Source organism: Vespula vulgaris, chromosome 11 (assembly GCF_905475345.1).
Source record: "Vespula vulgaris chromosome 11, iyVesVulg1.1, whole genome shotgun sequence".
NCBI lineage: Eukaryota > Metazoa > Arthropoda > Insecta > Hymenoptera > Vespidae > Vespula > Vespula vulgaris.
Window position 1 is genome coordinate 4,261,177 of NC_066596.1, and position 21,660 is coordinate 4,282,836.

Here is a 21,660-nt window from a genome sequence, read left to right on the forward strand (position 1 = left end):
ATTTAAATAAAGCACGGCAGTGTGGCCATTTCGATTGGCCGTAATTGAAGTGCTCAAATCCGCGGAGAAAATGACAAATTCTGCAATTCGGCTTGATTACGTTTGCAGTTTCCCGTTACGTATCGAAGTGTGCAATCATTCTCATGCCCCTTCTCTTTTCATCCCAACCCCCACCATCGTACTTGGACAGCGTGACACGAAATCAATTGACGTCGGCCACGTTCAGAATACGTAATTACATTGTAAAATATTGCAGAGGTTCTGCCGATCATTTTACAAAAATACGTTTTTATATCTTCTTTATTCTGTTGTTTATTTTAAGAAAAATAGAATGGTAGAAGGGATGGTTAGTTGCTACGAACGATTTCGAGTTAAGTCTGTCCGCAAAAATAACTTTGACGCAAAGCGATAAATCTTTCCTTTCGATACGCAGAACGCGCGACCTCCTAGACCTCTCTCGATGTCAAGCGGTGGAACTATGTTTTATAGCGGTGGAGAAATATTTTCTCATCTTCCGTACCGTACGTATATTCGATTTGAAATACTTGATTTAGATATGTACGATATAACGAAGTTCTCGCGTTCCTTTGAATTTATTTATTCATTCGATGAATAAACCGATACCTCTTTTTCTCTTTTCCTTCCTCTCTATTATAACATATGTATTTTCAATATAGTAACAGAAAGTTAAAGCGATCATGAGGAAATGTATCGCGAAGGCTTTCAACGCGATAAAGAAAAGGAAGGTAGGAAGAGAAGGAAGAACTCAACCGAGATCTGTTCCAGTCGAAAAATCGACCGTACCGAAAACGTCAATCAAGCGAACTCGTCGTCCGGCATTACCGAGCGTTTGGACCTGTCAACGTACGGACCAAACAAATGTTTCATTGTTCGCCGACATTTAATTACGCGTTCGATCCGCAAAAGGATCGAGCTGGAGAGATGGAAGATCGAGAAAAAAGAATACGAGCTTGAAGAGGGTATTGACGGAATATAAAAAAGGACTAAGGGGTGGGGGGTTGCGTGTGGTGTCTTTTCCGAACCGTCGGGGTTGCATCGAAAGCACGAATTTAAGGCTAATTTATGGTGTAATTTAGTTTCAATGTCGGGAGCATAAATCTTCGACGGTGGACAGGGGCCCGGACCCTGGGATTGGGAAAAAAAGTCGGCTCGAAACAAAGTTTCAAATGGGGGTGGTGGGGACGATGCAGCGCTATCGTTTTTCTTTTACTTCTTTGATTTTTCTCTCCTCCTTTCTTTTTTCTTCTTCTTTATTCGTCATTTTTTTGATTAGCCATTTGTCATTGACGAACAATAACGATTATCATTCAAATTTATCTCTAAGCGATTTTAAATTTTGTTATTTTATTAGATAAGCAAGCCGAAATGTTAGAGAATTTCAAAGCGTTCTCTGCTAGTTCGATGCTATTTTAAAAAGCTATTAAGTGTTACACATTCTGAGGCGCTAATGGATTTCTTGGAGAGCGAGAGCGAGAGCGAGAGCGAGAGAGAGAGAGAGAGAGAGAGAGAGAGAGAGCTTATTTGAGAAAGCAAGAGAGAGCCTTTTTCGTACGACAAACGTACATTTTATCAAGGTGTCTACGAACATTTTTCAAGTATGAAATTCCATGTGAGGAATCGCTCCTTCATTGTATGTCGGCGAAAAGAGGGTAAGATTATTATAACGAAGTAACCTGTAACGAAATATTGCCTGTATTGAAATTACAATACTTGTTCAGAAAACAGCGAATTACATTAAATGTTAACTCATTTACAAGATGTTTAAATCGGCCAGTGATCGGACGGACGTGGGAAAAAGCAGTAGTTTTAACGTATCGACAGGTAGATAAGGGTCCACGGAGAGGTCATGCGCCCAACCATAATGAAAGTCAAACATCGAGATGATGTTCGCCACATTACCATACCGTTACTGGTCCTCGCGTGGGTTTTAAAGACGAGAAAGGTAATGTCGAACGTGAGAAAAATTCACGATTACTTTATCACCGAACTTTTACCTTAAGTATTGACTTAACACAATCTGTTATCGTACTCCTTCTCTTTTTATTTTCTTAATATATACAGATATATTTATCTATCGAAATCTAAGCTGAGAAAGAAAGTAAGAAAAATAAAGAAAAGTGTTTATTTTGTATAATCGTTCATAGAACACGAAAAATCGTACACCGTGTCGAATCTCTCCTACATCCGGTGAATCATGGTGAATCGATGAGAGAGCGTTATATTTATTTCTAGGCGAGTCGTGAAAAAAAGTCGTCCGTCCATTCGCGGACGTAGCAAGGGAACACGCGCCGCTTGCATCCTGTTGTCGTTCTCGTCGATTCCGATACATCGAACGTGTACCTCCGAATAGAACGAAAAGAATCAATGGCAATATGAATATCGAACATATTTCCGCAGGAACGTAGATATGAAGGTTCAAAAATTTGATAACGATAGCAAAGAAAGCATGTTTTTTTAATTATTAACTTTGTTTCCGTTGAAACTGGCCTCCTTCTCACTTTCGTTATCAACGATTATTTGTCCCATGCGAGATTTAGTATCTGGAACGTGTTGGTGATCGTCTACGGGAAGTGCAGGCCTCATTGCACCACTGTGGAAACTAGAAACTCTAGGCAAAAACTAACCCAATATCGATGTCCTCGTACTCCACCTATCCACAAGTGAATACCTGGAACCCACACCTACGGCTCGATGTTTCCTTCCTCTTCTAACAGTTCCTAATCAAAACGATCCTCGAATGAATTGAACTTCCACCAGGTTATAAACAATCAACAGCTACTAGTGCAATTCAAAATTGTTTCGCTTAACAGAAAGTTGTAGAAGCTGGTTACAATTGCGGTTTAGTTTTAAAATTGACGGTGAAATGAACAGCAGAAGAGTTTCACTTCCTAATCATTTTGCGGTCTCATCGTCGAAATGATCTATAAAGAGATTCAACTTCTTTAGGTCGTCCTGACTATCCTTTTGATTGAAAAGAGTCTAGGATCACGAAAGACTTTAAGAATTTATTATAATCATTGATACTGTAGAGGATTGGAGGGTGAGTGAACAATCGAGTAATCCCCACTTGATTCCGTAGTGTAGAGAACGGCAGGTTGCTTAGACCGGTACAAAAGAAACGATCGTAGGAAGGTCGAGACTCGCTCGTAGAGCTCGTCCGAATGGTACGTGAGTTCCAGAAACACACTGACGACTTACCGATTCCTCGTACCGATATCGGAACGGCATAGCTGCAGCAGCGGCAGCTTGCCTGCAGTCTTCGCCGACTTTGCGGTTGTCCCTTGTCCGGCATGCCGAACACTTCCTGTGCCAAGGCAACGTTTTCTTCGTCGACCGCCTTGTTAATGTATCGTTCTATAATCTGGAATTAAGGATGCATCGAAATTACCGAGGAGATAATGTAGTACAACGTGGGATAAGCGATATTTAATTTGTTTTTTTACTCGCAGAGAGAAAAAGGATAAAAAAGTTTCTACCTTCATAGATAGGGAAGTTGTTAAACCTTATTAGCGTTGGGACTCTTCCGTGTTGCGGGAGATGTATCGAATAACCTAGTTGCATGTAATCTAGTTAGTAGTACCTAGTGCACTTGGCCAGGATAAAATTAATTTGCAAAATTTTTATTCACGACCTTTTGTTGTGCCCGAGCGTGTATCCATCATATCGGATATCAGGTTAGTCTAGATCCTAAGGGTTGTATCGTTAATATAATTATTTAGTTTTTGCGACACGATGTCTCTTCGACATTATTTACTTTACCTTAAAATTGCATTCAATAAAAAAAGGATTCTTAGTTTACTAGAAGTTATCGAAGCGTTATAAAAAGGAATCAATATTACCTTACAGAATTAAAGGAGATCACCGCGTCGTCGTCGCGTTGAAAGTCGATTTCCACGGAATTGCTAGGAACCATTATCGATCTAGGAACAAGTACGATCGAACGACTGTTTGAAAAATGAATCTGCCTGTCATGATCTAAGAGAATAGAAACGTTGATGACCGCACGGAAGAGTGCGAAGAGGCTGGACTGAAATTTTTTGCTAGAGCAGGATCATTAATTAAACTAGTTAGCTAGCCCGTTTACCTTGCGACTTAGTGTCATCAGTTTTTAAATATACAAACTCGTTGTTGAATCAAACGGGCTAATCGATATTTAAAGAAACATTGAAGAAGGATCGTTCGATCAGCTTATCAACCATGACATCAACATTACCTGCTCTTGGAATAAGAAAAAGGAACATATGTACTTTATTTTCTTAATCGCAATCGAGATACGTTCGGTATTTCGTGAAATTTGTCGTCGAAGATCGAAGATCGTGGCATATGGAATGTACAACTACTGCGTGGAGCTAATCCAACGCACAGTGCACGTGGCTCCGTGTTGCGAGAAAACGTGATGGCACGTAACGACCCCTTTTCGATTATTTTTTATATTTTACCGAAGATTAAAGACCTTGAGCGTCACGAGGAATCTTAGAGGAAACTGAAGATAAATTGATCATGAAAAATATCTTTTAAAATTCTAAAGAGTTCGTTAGAGACTAAGACGAACTGCTCGCGAGTTGACGTTTCCCTTACATTTCTAAAGTCAGCGCGCGTTCGTCGCTTTCTCTAGTGAAATTTTAGGATGTGACCAAAGACCAGACGGTTAAACAGCTCCAGGGGTTAAAAGGCGAAAGGGAACCTGATTAAGTTCATTCATCTTTTTTACATTGATTTTAACTAGAAGGGTTGCCCAAAGTACTCGTTAGTTTTTTGTTCTCGTAACTGTATAGGGTCCGACATTTACATAGGTATAACCAAATATTTGTTCTTTCGATAGAAACTCTCGGAATTACGTAAGCGATTTCTTGACTTTTACGCAGACCGATCTTTCTTCAAGAGTGTTTCCACTTCGTGTCGTATGGAATACGTTCGACAAAGCGTGAGGCTGCTCCTGCGACAAGAATATTAATGCAGTTTCACGAAGTAGGTACATGGATCGTAGCGTAAGTGGGTTCGTAATGCTCTGTGAAAGAGAGTTACGTACCGAATTCGACGACGATGAAAGTGTCGTGTCACCTGCGATTCCGGGTGCGGTGACCTCATCAATTTTACATAGAATCATTCTTGATCGGAAATGCGTTCAGTACTTTTGCTGATTTTTTTAATAGTAACAATCTTTTTTCTCGGAAATAGAATAAAATTGTGAATCTATTACACATCGTTATTCAGTAGTTTTAATGATTAGGATAGTAGCAGATTGTTTCGTAATCTACGATCGATCTGCCAATTTTGCGTGACTATTTTGCAAGACAGTGTAACCTCGCGTAAATTAGAGCGTCGTTACGAAACCTGTCAAACGAGAATCAAAACATTGGCCGGCCATTAACTTCAGAAGGGTATGCGAAGCTGATAGGGCCGGTCCGCCTCGAAATAATTGCTTCGGGATATCGACACTGAGCGGCATACTAATTTCGTTGCGCCTACATGCATGCGCACTTACCTGTAAAATCGACGGTTTATCGATCAACCGAACGAACCAACGACGACAACAACGACGGCGAAAAGCGGGAGGTGGGTGGACTCCACAACACCAATCGCATCGCAATTTCCACCGGTGATGAAATATTTCTAGAGGTTCCCAAGTGACTATTTTCCGTAATATTGATAAAAATGACAGGCTTCGTTGCGATCAATGATCATTATTTCCTGTAAATGATCCTAAATTTTATAAAAACAAAAGGTTTTGAATTTGTTCAATATCTTGATTTATAATTCAAATTTTAAACTAATTGTTCGATTCATCCTAAATAATATGGTTCAATGATCATTAGCTTAACTTGTGAGATCTTTGATAAGTTAAAGGTAGAGTACAGGAAAAGCATTTGGCAGTTAAGAAAGTCGATTAAAGTTGGTTGTCCTTGTTGCAAGATCAGATGATCCACCCACGATCGTAATCTCGATGGAAATCTGTCGATTCTCATAAACAAGGGGAGCACGAGATACACGCGAAGCGGCTTTGGGCCTCTCATTACGTGAGGACCGGCCTCGACAACCGATCGATCTCATATCGGACGCATCTATGTGGAGCACACAGATGGTTCAAGCATTTTGTGTATGTGAGACCGTTTTATACAACAGTCTTCGCAAAATATTCGCGACACCCTGCAAAAATATTTTGGGTTCTCTCACGTGTTGCAACGAAGAGCAAAAATATGTTACTTTCTTCGTTGATGGAGTGTAAGACATCAATGTAAAACATCGTACAACTGTTACTATAATGACTGCGAGGTAGATATCGCGAACGGTAAATTGCATCGATTAAGTTGAGAATGATTTCAAAGAATATGTTAACTCCTTAACCAATTTTCTTTTTTAAACAATTTCCAATGATTCACCTAACTTCGAAGATTCTACGTTTTTAATCCTTTAAAAGAAATTTTATCTTTTACATGAATCATTTACATATTCCAGGAATGTTTCTGAATTACCAAAAATTATAGATTCACAGTGATCGCGAAGATCTTGCATAAATGAAATTGATTTATCAGAAATAAATGAACATTGAGTTAATATTTGAGTTAACAGCGGCACCTACCGATATGAAAACAGAATTCCTCTATATCGACTGTAAGTATATTATCAAGAGAGATGAAGGAACCTTTCGTTGATCATTTATCGATTAATTACTGACATGATTACAATCGATAATTTTATTCATATTTATCATTTTTTTTTATTGTTCTTGATGAATAAATTTGTTCATTATTCATAGAAATAATGAGCAAGACATTTAAGAAGTTCAAAGATTAAGAAGTATATGATTTGTACGTTTTATTAATTATATCTTATGCATGTCATATTTTTGTCAAAAACTTTTTTTCTTTGTATTTATCTGATACACTTTGTTTAAAGCAATTTATCAGCAAATCTTAAATTTTCTATTGTCTGAGGAGATAGATTGTGAAAGAGTTAATATTCATTAGAGAGCTAAATCTTTTGATATTTGATCAGTTTTGATAAGAAAAAAGAAGATGCGGAGTGTGTAAATATACTGTTACTTTGCTTACGTCATGACTCATGATGAATAAACGAAGCCGCAGAATGATTGCACGTTTTGTTCAATTTCTGTTTTACGAAACATAACAGTCGTGATTTGCAAATCCTCTTTATTTATTTAGCAATAGAAAGATAATCTCTTACATCAGCGATATGATTCGATATCAAAGAAAAATGATTGATTTTTTTACAATTCTAAATGAATAAGTTTGATATCTGTGTAATGTGAGGATGACTGATACGTTATGATGTGAGAGCGCTTTTATTATCCAGTTTCTGGAAAAAAGTACATAAACATAGATATAAGTTTATTATCTACAATGGAAATATTTTATTGTAATTACGTTTTACAACGAACTTGTATTTAATAGATTTATTGTTCTTATAATTTTACTTTTTTATAATACCTTTTATAATATTTATTATTTGAAATAGTTCTTAATTTTTCTTTCTTCCTAAATACTTTTTATTTTATCTCAAACGTAATCTTAGGAAAACTTTGCAAAAGATATTAAACATTTTTCACGTATGATAAGTCGTTGCAGTTAAAAGTGTTTATTTAAAGAGTGTTATCAATGATTATTTCAACAATTAGATATATCATTAATTAAAAATGAATCAAGTTTGTTATAAAGTATCTTTCTTTGTAAAATAATATTTAGAAAAATCCATGTCAGTGAAAGTAAATAAAATATAAATGTATTACGATTGGATGAAAGCCGATATTTACTCGTCGATACAAAGATTCTGCTAATCGAGGGCGAGAAGGCACGACAGTTTCATCCGTTGAAAGTGAACGCGTTCGAACGAAATCGTGACCGAAAGGACGGTCGCATATAGGGCACGGTCCTAGTTGCCCACTTTTACCGGCCTCAATTTCACTCTCCTACATCGGGCGGTCGCGACCGACTTGCCAGTTTCGTTTCGTTTTCACTTTCGCTGGCCGGCGATCGTCCTGACCCGACCTAACAGAGATTTCTATTAACCCGGTGTACGATCACTGAACGGTTCTCACCGAGGAAGCTGGATATCCTAGGTCAGGATCGCGTTCGCTTTCGCTCGCTGGCCTCGCTACCTTGTCCACTTTCGATTTCTATCGCGAGCGTTTTCTAATTCTAGATATCTCTCGTTCAAAGATCTTGACCTATCCGTATTATTGTAAATTTAGATGGAATAAAAACTAATTTATAATATTTTTTAAGACGTTAGAATATAAATCAGTCGATCAAAGCGTACGTGTCATTCATTGCATAATTTTTTCATCACGTTTCCCGATGGATTAAAATCGATTGATTCTTTGAAGTATCGATTCTTTGAGATTCTTTTTTTATCGTCACGTTTATAAATCATATTATTACTACGATAATACACGATTGATTTTTGAATACGGCCGATACAATATCGATCGTTGTGAATTATCAAGTCTCTTTATTGCTGGAACGTGAGATTACTGACATGTATCTGAACGCTAATTCTTTTAATTTCTAAAATGTTAGGTAACACATTTATCCTTAATAAGTATATAATTGTTCATACGTACATGTGTATCTATATCTAGAATAGCTTTTAGATTCTATTTATTTAGATCAAATTGTTTGAAGAATGTTCTTCGAAAGATAATAGTGAATTTATACAATGATTTCAGTAAATAAAGAATTAATTAATGAAAACAAATGAATATCTTGACTTAACTCCTATGATAAAAATAGTCTATTCTTAATAGTATATCTCCAAATATAGAGGAAAATGATTTTTTTATGCTTAATAATGATGATTTTTGAGATGACTGATAATCGGATAATTATTCCGTCATAACAAGTTGAATCATAAGAATAACAGCCGTAAATTTCGTGCTTCTTTGCGAGCAACTGCGATAAGGAATTTCTACCTGGCAGCTATATAAATGAGTTCCTTCCGATTTGTAAAGACAGTGGAACACATTTTTACATGACAAATCGAATTGGCTTGATCATACGGTAAAGTCATGAAAGGTAATAATCTTTATACTACGTTTTTCTCTAAAGATTCAGTATTATTCGTTTTAACAATTTTTCTCAATGCCTTCTAATTCATCTAGGTGTTTTTGTTATAACTTTGCTCTTTGCTTACGCTTTGGGTGCACCTCATTGGGAATCAGACTTATCGTGGGCTAAAGATTTAAAAAATGGAAAAAAACGGAATTACGAAGAAATAGGAGAGAATCTTAATGACGAATTTCAAAAGAAGTTGGAAGATTTAAAGAATCGTTTTTCTAAGGATGATACGGATTCAAAGGACGATCAAGATCTTAATAAGGAATATTCGGTATTAGATCATCTGCCGGATGAAATATCGAATCGATTGAAACATATAGAAAACGTTTACAAGTATGAAAAACAACAATCTAAAAAGGAGGATGATGATTCTTCGAATTCATCAAATTCTTCGGATTCATCAGATTCTTCGGATTCATCAGATTCTTCGGATTCATCAGATTCTTCGGATTCGTCAAATTCATCGAGGGCTTCTAGCTCTTCCAATTCTTTGAGTTCAAATTCTTCTCAATTGAAATCGAAGGAAAAGAACAAAAACAAGTCTAAGGAAGATAAACATTCAAAAAAATCAAAGACCAATAAATCTAATGAAGATCAAGACAAGAAAGAGAATAAGAAGAAAAAGAAAGAGAACAAGAACAGAGAAAGAGAAGAGAACAAGCATAGTAAATATGATAATTCTAAATCCAGTGGTGAAGCGAAATTAAATGGATCATTGAATAAAATACAAAATTGGAATCATGTAATATCTGAAAAATTGTCCGATGACGTATTCATTGAACGAAATTTAGAAGTATTGAAGCAACTTTTATCATCATTGAAGGAGAAATTAAATGAGAAGGAAACTAACAAGGAGCAGGATAAGACATCCTCATCTAAGAGTGAAGAGAACAGTATAAATTGTGATAAAAATCTTAATAATACTGAGGATGCATCAATTAAGAATAGATGGAATGAAGTAAAGTCAACGAATATCAAAACTTTAATAGAAAAAAAATTGTGTAATCGTATGGAGTTTTTAAGATGTACGAATACTCGGAAGATGTTAATTGTTCAAACATTAAAAAGACTTCAAGATCGTATTGAGCATAAATATGGTAATACCATGCTGAAAGACTTGCCAACAAATATAAGGATTGCAATAAATGCTATTTATGACATAATAACTACCAAATTACAGTCTTATCGTTCAAATTCATTCTTAAACTTGAATTCATATACTGGAGGAGTTCCAGAAGTCACAGGTTTAAAGATCTTATTATAAAAATAATTTAAATCCTTTCTACATTGTATTCAATTTCGTTTTTCCACTTTCTCAATATTGACAAATAAATTTATTGTAGGTAACGAGCAGGGTTTACCGTTTTATTCTAATGGCCATTTAAAAGGTCTGGAAACAGCGGCTAATGGTAAAGAAAATTCCAAAAGAATACCATGGTATAACCCGTTTTATGGAATAGGTCCAGTTATTCAGGGTTTACCGTTTTATTCTAATAGCCGTCTAAAAGGTCTGGAAAGAGCGTCTAATGATACTAATAATTCTAAAAGAATACCATGGTATAATCCGTTTTATGGGATAGGTCCAGTTATAATCCAAAACTCAACGCACGGTAATAATAATTTTGAATATATAATACACATATTACACAATATGAATATAATTCATACAGGCTGTAATTAATAATTTAATAATAATTAATCATTCATATCTTTTGCCAGCTACATCAAACAAATCAGATTGGCCAGTAGTATTTGAAAAAACAGATTTGTCAGTTGTATCAGGTAAACCACAATTACAAATATCATCTGATAAATCAGACTTGCCAATTACTTCAGAGAGACGAGACTGGACAGTAATCTCAGAAAAACCAGATTTGCCAGTTATATTAAACAAACCAGATTCGCCAGTTACATCAGATAAACCACAATTACCAATATCATCTGAAAAACTAGATTTAACAATTACTCCAGAGAAACCAGACTGGCCAGTAGCATCAGAAAAACCAGATTTGCCTATGTCATCACTCAAACCAGATTTGCCAACTGTATCAAACAAACCAAACTGGCCACTTACTTCAGACAAACCACAATTACCAATATCATCAGATAAACCGGACTTACCAATTACTTCAGAGAAACCAGACTGGACAGCAGCTTCAGACAAACCAGATTTGCCTGTTTCATCATTCAAACCAGATCTAACAACTGTATCAAACAAACCAGAATGGCCAGTAACATCAGATAAACCACAATTACCGATATCATCAGATAAACCAGATTTGCTAATTACTTCAGAGAAACCAGATTTACTTGTTTCATCACTCAAACCAGATTTGTCAGTAGTATCAAACAAACCACAGGTGCCAAATACATCAGATGAACCACAATTACCAATATGGTCTGATAAACCAGACTTGTCAATTACTTCAGAGAGACCAGATTGGACAGCAGTTTCAGACAAACCAGATTTACCTGTTTCATCACTCAAATCAGATTTGCCAACTGTATCAAACAAACCAAACTGGCCAGTTACATCAGATAAATCACAATCACCAATATCATCAGATAAACCAGATTTGCCAATTACTTCAGAGAAACCAGATTGGACAGCAGCCTCAGGCAAACCAGATTTGCCTGTGTCATCACACAAACCAGATTTGCCAACTGTATCAAACAAACCAAACTGGCCAGTTACATCAGATAAACCACAATCACCAATATCATCAGATAAACCAGATTTGCCAATTACTTCAGAGAAACCAGATTGGACAGCAGCCTCAGACAAATCAGATGTGCCTGTGTCATCACTCAAACCAGATTTGCCAACTGTATCAAACAAACCAGACTGGCCAGTAACATCAGATAAACCACAATTACCGATATCATCAGATAAACCAGACTTGCCAATTACTTCAGAGAAACCAGATTGGACAGCAGCCTCAGACAAACCAGATTTGCCTGTTTCATCACTCAAACCAGATTTTCCAACTGTATCAAACAAACCAGACTGGCCGATTACTTCAGATAAACCACAATCTCCAATATCATCAGATAAACCAGACTTGCCAATTACTTCAGAGAAACCAGATTGGACAGCAGCCTCAGACAAATCAGATTTCCCTGTGTCATCACTCAAACCAGATTTGCCAGCTGTATCAAACAAACCAGACTGGCCAGTAACATCAGATAAACCACAATTACCGATATCATCAGATAAACCAGACTTGCCAAATACTTCAGAGAAACCAGATTGGACAGCAGCCTCAGACAAACCAGATGTGCCTGTGTCATCACTCAAACCAGATTTGCCAACTGTATCAAACAAACCAGACTGGCCAGTAACATCAGATAAACCACAATTACCGATATCATCAGATAAACCAGACTTGCCAATTACTTCAGAGAAACCAGATTGGACAGCAGCCTCAGACAAACCAGATTTGCCTGTTTCATCACTCAAACCAGATTTTCCAACTGTATCAAACAAACCAGACTGGCCGATTACTTCAGATAAACCACAATCTCCAATATCATCAGATAAACCAGACTTGCCAATTACTTCAGAGAAACCAGATTGGATAGCAGCCTCAGACAAATCAGATTTCCCTGTGTCATCACTCAAACCAGATTTGCCAGCTGTATCAAACAAACCAGACTGGCCAATTACATCAGATAAACCACAATCTCCAATATCATCAGATAAACCAGACTTGCCAATTACTTCAGAGAAACCAGATTGGACAGCAGCCTCAGACAAACCAGATTTCCCTGTGTCATCACTCAAACCAGATTTTCCAACTGTATCAAACAAACCAGACTGGCCGATTACTTCAGATAAACCACAATCTCCAATATCATCAGATAAACCAGACTTGCCAATTACTTCAGAGAAACCAGATTGGACAGCAGCCTCAGACAAATCAGATTTCCCTGTGTCATCACTCAAACCAGATTTGCCAGCTGTATCAAACAAACCAGACTGGCCAATTACATCAGATAAACCACAATCTCCAATATCATCAGATAAACCAGACTTGCCAATTACTTCAGAGAAACCAGATTGGACAGCAGCCTCAGACAAACCAGATTTGCCTGTTTCATCACTCAAACCAGATTTGCCAACTGTATCAAACAAACCAGACTGGCCAATTACATCAGATAAACCACAATCTCCAATATCATCAGATAAACCAGACTTGCCAATTACTTCAGAGAAACCAGATTGGACAGCAGCCTCAGACAAACCAGATTTGCCTGTTTCATCACTCATACCAGATTTTCCAACTGTATCAAACAAACCAGACTGGCCGATTACTTCAGATAAACCACAATCTCCAATATCATCAGATAAACCAGACTTGCCAATTACTTCAGAGAAACCAGATTGGACAGCAGCCTCAGGCAAATCAGATTTCCCTGTGTCATCACTCAAACCAGATTTTCCAACTGTATCAAACAAACCAGACTGGCCGATTACTTCAGATAAACCACAATCTCCAATATCATCAGATAAACCAGACTTGCCAATTACTTCAGAGAAACCAGATTGGACAGCAGCCTCAGACAAACCAGATTTGCCTGTTTCATCACTCAAACCAGATTTGCCAACTGTATCAAACAAACCAGACTGGCCAGTAACATCAGATAAATCACAATTACCGATATCATCAGATAAACCAGATTTGCTAATCACTTCAGAGATACCAGAATTACCTGTTTCATCACTCAAACCAGATTTGTCGGTTGTATCAAACAAACCACAGGTGCCAATTACATCAGATAAACCACAATTACCGATATCGTCTGATAAACAAGACTTAACAGTTACTTCAGAGAGAACAGATTGGACTGCAGCCTCAGACAAACCAGATTTGCCTGTGGCATCACTCAAACCAGATTTGCCAGTTTTATCCAATAAACCAAACTGGCCAGTTACATCAGATAAAACACAATTACCAATATCATCTGATAAACCAGACTTAACAATTACTTCAGAGAAACCAGATTTACATGTGTCATCACTTAAACCAGATTTGCCACATGTATCAAGTAAACCGGACTGGTCACTTATTTCAGACAAACCACAATTACCAATATCATCAGATAAACCAGAATTGTCAATTACTTCAAAGAGACCAGATTGGACAGCAACCTCAGACAAACCAGATTTGCCTGTGTCATCACTCAAACCAGATTTGCCAACTGTATCAAACAAATCAGACTGGCCAGTAACATCAGATAAATCACAATTACCGATATCATCAGATAAACCAGATTTGCTAATCACTTCAGAGAAACCAGATTTACCTGTTTCATCACTCAAACCAGATTTGTCGGTTGTATCAAACAAACCACAGGTGCCAATTACATCAGATAAACCACAATTACCAATATGGTCTGATAAACCGGACTTGTCAATTACTTCAGAGAGACCAGATTGGAGAGCAGCCTCAGACAAACCAGATTTGTCTGTGTCATCATTCAAACCAGATGTACCAGTTGTATCAAACAAACCAGACTGGCCAGTGGTATCAAACAAACCAGATTTGCCCGTTTTATCACTCAAACCAAACTTGCCAATTACATCAGATAATCCACAGTTACCAATATCTTCAGATGAACCATATTTGTCAACTGCATCAAGTAAACTAGACCAATCAAATACAAACAATAATAATAGCATTTATACGAATGGTGAAAATGATGGTTTAAATATTGAATCGACTTCTATCGTATCTGAGAGGAAAGAAAATACAGATGATGCGGTATTAGGGAATGCGAAGTTATCACAAACATCGGGTGTATTACAAGGATCATCTGATTTACAACTATTCGACATTACAGCTCCTGGTCAAATTCCCTTAAAAGATTTGACAACAGAATCTTTAAATTCCAATTCAACTTTGCCAAACACGAGACAAAATGAGGAGGAAGTATCTGTAACTCCATCTTCTACTTTATCAATCCAAAATGATGAAACGGCATTAAGCAGTACTAATGATCATTCAAATTTAAGTAACAGCAAGAATACTGTTACATCACCACAATCTTCTCTACTGAATGATGAGATTGGTGTTCTAACTGTTATTCCATGTTCCAATAGTTATTCATCGACTTCAAGTGCAACAAAATGGGATTCACAATCAGATTCAACATTAACAGAAGTATCTAGCAGTAATGCAGCAGTACCTAGTACTACTCAGAAAATTTATCATCCACGGTGGAAGTATTTAATTCCAGTTTCTATAACTGAAAAATCATCCGTAGGAACAAGCGAATCTGTGTCTTCGTCAACTGTCGATTCTCTATATACGACTGTTAATTTAGATAATCCTAACAACGGGAATGAGAATCCAGAAGTTGACAGAAATATAAGTAAAACAGTGAAGAAAGAACTTTCGACATTTAACCAATCATCTGATTCTCATTTGAACAACACCGATTCAAACTCTATTGATAGTGAAAATTCTATAGTTTTATTACCACCCTTCACTATAGTAGACGAAATAATTCCAAATCTTAATATTTCCGGAGGTACTGTTGAAAATTATATAATAAAATTTGGCGATCAATCTCAAAATGGTTCTAGTAACGCGGTAAACGTTAGTAAAGAATCTTCCCATTCTAAAGGGAATTCTGAAAGTATCGTTGAATGGCATGAAGCTGAATCTACATCTGATCTCAAACCAATCGATACTGCCTCTACAGTTGTCCTGCAAGATGCTGATGCAGAAATAACAACGATATGTGTTGACACAAACACTGCTCTTGATTCGAACAATAACGAGGATATTATCACTACTCGAGTAATATTACCTACGAGTAATATTACAACGGAACAGAAAACTCTCAAAACACTCCAAGATGAAGAAGAACAAGCGGGTGATCCGATAATTGTAACCGAGGAAGATAATTTTGCTGGCGTTGTTGAAAAACGTACTCTTAATTCTGGAGTTGAAGCAGAAAGTAAGCAGATTTCAGAACAGATGTTCTATTAGAGATTTAGTATGGCATACGTACATTGATCGATATAAAAAGAATATATGAATTTTATTATGTAATGTATTTTTTTTATATAATATGAATTTTATTATGTAATATATTATCTTGCATGTTCCAATTTATGAAATTTTCTTTGTAGATACAAATGTAAGTACAGACGAAGGTACAGTGGATGAAAGTCAGATTACAAGTACTGTATCCAACATAGAAGCTGCAAACGTATCAGAAAGTTCGGATATAAATCAATCGTCTTCATCTACCTCAATTATTAGGTATACGAACAACGGGACTATTACTAAAACAATTGATATGAACGATACCAATCAATTACTGGAGCTCCTTCAGGATATATATCGCCATTTGCAATCATCTTGAAAATATGATTTTTTAATGATTTATTGTCGTTTTCTCACAAGGATCGACATGTTTATAAATCATGTATCAATAGTATGAATTTTATAAGCGTCATCGACATATAAAAATAATATAATCTTAGTATTTCATATATAGTTACGTACAGAAGAGATATACTTTGTATATTAAAAAAATAATTAGAATTAACATATGTACAATATCAATATATAATATATCTGATTTTTTAATTAAAAAATATATTTATATTAAACCATCGTTGGTGTATTTATCAAACCATCGTTTTCTTTTGTAATCACTTGAGATATTTATCATGTTTGTATTTGTTATCTGTCCATTAGATTATTCCACGATATATTGACGTACGTTACACAAAATAGCACGTCTTACAAAGACTAAGGCCTTTTTTTAATTTTATGAACAGTTACGTAGATATCTTCGTTTACAGTATTATGAAAACGAATTATCATATATATAAGATTAATAGTACAGATTTATGAGAGAATATAAATTTCATAATCTAAACATTGTAAAAGGAAAATTATAGTTTGATAGATGAAACTTTAAAGATTTATTGAAAAAATTCAAGTGGTCTTTTGTTCAAATTACTATACTTCGTAAGATAAGTATGCATTTCAAATAAAAATTCAATTAACGTTAAATGTGATTTAAATGGAAAATAGTACGGAAATAAAAAAGTTGAAACATCACATTTCAAAGCAGAATATGATGGAATATAGATATTACAAAATTTTTACGAAATTTAAATTCAACTATCATTAAAAGATAAGAAGATTTATCATAAATGTAATTAATTAATAATATCTATAATCCTATTCTGAAAGGACTTATCTAATTTTATACTAATACTATTAATTAAATATATTAGCTAATATTATTAAAAAGTTCCACTTATTTCATTAAAGAGATTCATTTTAGTTAAGAAAAATCATCTACTTTGTAATAGAATGCAACTTATTTAATGCAATGTTTGGCAACTAGAAGTGAAACATACGATTTTTCGCGACGGACTATCGAAACGTGCTTGTAATGAAAAAACATAATTACTTTTTTATCGCTATAAATGGAAACGTGCTGTTTTTCATAGTCAAGAAGTCCAAAGTGCCAATCCTTGTATAGTAAATAATAAAAGCTAATGTAATGTACTAAATGTGCGTTTGTAATGTATAACGCATCTTATCAATTTATGATTGATAATAAATATTGACGTATCGTATCTATGTGTAAGTAATTGTAATTTATATAATGATCGTTACTATAGTAATTAATTGGACCGGTTTCTAAGGTAACTCTAGCTAACAATAATTTTTTCGAAACGTTTTTCGTACTATGTCAATACTATTACTTTTTTAGCACAGAAATTTGTGGAGAAAGAAATTTGTGCGCAAGAGTGTTGAAAGGTCATAAATTTCGACTAACTTTAAGTGGGGCGATTTACAGTGAAGTTAACGGTACGTGTAAACCTGTTGGTTTTCTGGCGCCATGGTGAAACACATTAACATAGTGATATAAAATCTATTTCGTTAAACATTGTACCGTGTTTTTATGATAAATCTTTTCATCATTCTAATTGTTCAAACAGTGAGTCTAGGCTTATCTTCGTTCTTTATCATTATTGTTATCTACTTCTAGCCAATTTTAGTGTCATCAGCAAATATATTAATATAAAGCATAACGTAAGTGTATATAAATTTTTATATAAGATTTAAATATTTATGTCAAATGTAAAACATTTCTGAAAAATGTTCAAGTCAGATAAGATATAAAATCACTAATCAAAAGAAATTTAAGATAAACTAAAGGACATTTTAATGAACGTCGATTACAGTAATTGATATAGTACGTGTTAAGCTAACTATAATCTACCTCTTTCTCTCTCTCTTTCTGCCTGTGTTGTTAGTATTCATCCAACGAATGTAAGTCATCGCAAATTCGCCGATTAGACTGTACATTGCGTGTTCCATAATCCATAGAGATATATCGTTCAATATGCTCTAGGTCGAAGCATTAAGTTTCTTCACTTGGCGCAAGGAAGTCAGCAGTGTCAAGTGGTTTCTGTTCTCATTTGATAAATATACAGAATATTGATAAGCTGCAAATCAGTAACAATCACTAAGACGTTTCATCGTCTCTTTACGGTGTTTTCTATTTCATAAAAATAAAAAATATAATTACATTGCACAACAACCAAACTCGATAGATCGTATCTTGAATGTGTGCTGAACTTTAAACATAAACAACTCGAGATACTACTTGTCTGGCCAGTTGAGCGTCATCGTTAAGACGAACCGGATCGGCGATCGTTCTTAGCAACTTTGACGAAGAATAAAAGGACTATCCAGTTGAATTCGTAGCAAATCAACATGTGGAAGACGTTAGTGTTGTTGATCGTAACCGTCGGCAGTACATTCGGAGAACTGTTACAAATCGAACGAAATGTATGTATTTAATATCAAAAAATGACGAATTATTGACGAATTTGCTGTTATAATTATATCAAGAAAATTTTCGATTGCAGAATTTACAGTCGAACTTTAGCTTCGCAGTAGATTATACAAATAATCAATTCTTGTTAGATGGGCAACCATTCCGTTATGTTTCCGGTAGTTTTCACTATTTTCGTACGCCTAGGAGATACTGGCGGGATCGGTTGAGGAAAATGAGAGCAGCCGGTTTTAATGCCGTTTCGACGTAAGAATCAATGAGAAATGAATTTAATAAGTAGACTATTTCTAAATATATTCTGTATAGGTACGTAGAGTGGAGCTTACATCAACCTGAAGTAGATGTTTGGAACTGGAGTGGCGATGCAGACTTTATTGAATTTTTAAACCTCGCTCAGGAAGAGAACCTTTTGGTTTTATTGAGACCCGGACCTTACATTTGCGCTGAAAGAGACTTTGTACATAAATCGTATTAAATCTCGTTTATATAAAAAATCATTTATTTGCTTTAACTATCTTTCTTTTTAGGGTGGTCTTCCATATTGGTTACTAACTCGTGTACCTGATATAAATTTACGTACTAATGATATACGTAAGTAGTTATTGTCCATAGTAATATTTTTGCACTATAGATTTTGTTTTAATTTTTTTCTTTTCATTGTCAGGTTACTTAAATTACGTAGAACAGTACTTGAATATTGTTTTGGAGAAAGTAAAACCTTATCTAAGAGGAAATGGTGGACCTATAATTATGGTCCAGGTAAATTAGTTTTTATATTTTCTGTTTAAATTAATATTTATATTTTCTGATATTCCTCACATATTCATCAATCTGTTTATGATCTAGGTGGAAAACGAATATGGAAGCTATAAAGCTTGCGATATCGCATACATGAACACATTACGCGATATCTTCCAAAAAATAATTGGAGATAAAGCTGTTTTGTATACGACGGATGGAATATCTGACAGAATGCTTCGTTGCGGGTCAGTATCTGGTGTATATGCTACCATTGATTTTGGTACCACTTCCAATGTAAATACCAGCTTTGAACTTATGAGACGTTATCAACCGACGGTAGATATTCTTATAATTGTTAATTCTAAATAAAAATTAGACAAGTTTATCTAGTGATTAAATAATCTAATAATTAAATAATAAAATAATTTAAGGGACCGTTGGTAAACTCGGAATTCTATCCTGGCTGGTTGACTCATTGGGAAGAACCATTTCAAAGAGTGGCGGCTAATACTGTTCAAAAAAAGTTAGACGAAATGTTGGCGCTTGGAGCTTCTGTTAACATATATATGTTTTATGGTGGCACGAACTTTGGATTTACTTCTGGTTAGTGTAATTATTTGTCATTATTTTTACGTATAATAATCTATATGATCGTATATAATAATTTAGGAGCTAATGGTGATGCCAAGACTTATAGTCCTCAATTAACTTCTTACGATTATGATGCACCATTGACAGAGGCTGGAGATCCAACAGAAAAATATTTTCAAATAAGAGATGTTATATCCAAGGTACAATATCTTTTACGAACTAGTAACGGATTACGATATTTAATAATATTAATTGTTTTGATTGTGTGATAGTATCTTCCGTTACCAAATATTTCCATACCAACGGTATCACCTAAAGGCGATTATGGTCCAGTATTATTGGAGCCTGTACTGGAATTATTTGAACCGAGATCGAGAGAATTATTTGGGTCTCCTATAGTACACACATCTAAGCCACCGACTTTTGAAGAAATAGGATTACCACATTGGTTGGTTCTCTATGAAACTAACATACCATCCAATGTTAAGGATCCAATGATATTAAATGCATTAACGAAAGATAGAGCATTGATATATGTTGACGATGAACTCTCCGGAACTTTGAGTCGAACGAAGAATATACATTCCTTGTCCTTGGCAACTCCATATGGCCAACGCTTGAAAATACTCGTAGAAAATCAAGGACATCTGAATTACGGCAATGAGATTCATGATTTCAAGGTATTCAATGATTTAATTTAGATCAGTGGAAATCAGTGTAAATATCATCATAATTTTTATTATATACAGGGTATTTTTAATGTAAACATCGACGGAATTCCATTATCACCATGGAATGTAACAGGATTTCGACTAAGCAATGTAAAAGGATTGGATAATTTTGAAATCAGAACGATTCAAAGTGGTATCCTTCAAAATGGACCTATGTTTTTACGTTCTTATTTCCAAGTCACTGACCAACCATTGGACACTTATTTAGATACCACAGGTTGGGGTAAAGGTGTCGCATACGTAAACGGTTATAACCTTGGTAGATATTGGCCTGTGGTTGGTCCACAAATGACCCTCTATATACCGGCAACATTTTTACGCACCGGTCAAAACATATTAGAAATATTAGAATTGGAATATGTTCCGGCTACAAGAAAAATGAGATTTTCAGATAAAGCTAATTTAGGTTTTTCAGTCATGCATACTGAAAATCATTAAAATGTATCAAATAAAATAAATTTATCAAAATTCTTTCATATGTTTCTACAGCAATTAATATAATATTTGTTATAAGATCAATTCTAAATAAGTGGTGTTTACAAGAACAATTGATAGAAAATAACGGAAACGTATATTAATGATAATACATGTATTTACGAAATGAAGATAAAGTCTTTGTGCTTGCGAATAAAATACAGACGAACCTTTAACGAATGACAAAT

General features: G+C 35.2%; 2 protein-coding genes across 5 annotated transcripts; both read left to right on the top strand.

The window, feature by feature from the left end:
- Positions 1–8,994: 8,994 nt before the first annotated feature.
- LOC127067824 (uncharacterized) lies at positions 8,995–16,722 on the top strand. Of its 4 annotated transcripts, none has more exons than XM_051003188.1 (6): positions 8,995–9,053; positions 9,140–10,339; positions 10,439–10,705; positions 10,815–12,357; positions 12,520–16,061; positions 16,237–16,722. In XM_051003188.1, the coding sequence occupies exons 1-6, from the start codon at positions 9,047–9,049 to the stop codon at positions 16,470–16,472; spliced, it is 6,795 nt and encodes a 2,264-aa protein (XP_050859145.1). In that variant the 5' UTR covers positions 8,995–9,046; the 3' UTR covers positions 16,473–16,722. The 4 variants fall into 4 exon arrangements, 3 of the variants coding, with proteins under 3 accessions (XP_050859145.1, XP_050859146.1, XP_050859144.1); XM_051003189.1 differs by having other exon boundaries at positions 13,654–16,061; XR_007782759.1 differs by having other exon boundaries at positions 10,815–16,152; positions 16,237–16,341.
- A 1,758-nt stretch (positions 16,723–18,480) lies between these two features.
- Positions 18,481–21,648, top strand: LOC127067827 (beta-galactosidase). Its single transcript, XM_051003191.1, has 10 exons — positions 18,481–18,928; positions 19,009–19,181; positions 19,242–19,392; positions 19,463–19,526; positions 19,600–19,694; positions 19,782–20,012; positions 20,108–20,279; positions 20,346–20,467; positions 20,540–20,947; positions 21,017–21,648. Exons 1-10 carry the CDS (start codon positions 18,854–18,856, stop codon positions 21,434–21,436), a joined length of 1,911 nt encoding a protein of 636 aa, XP_050859148.1. The 5' UTR covers positions 18,481–18,853; the 3' UTR covers positions 21,437–21,648.
- Positions 21,649–21,660: the final 12 nt, after the last annotated feature.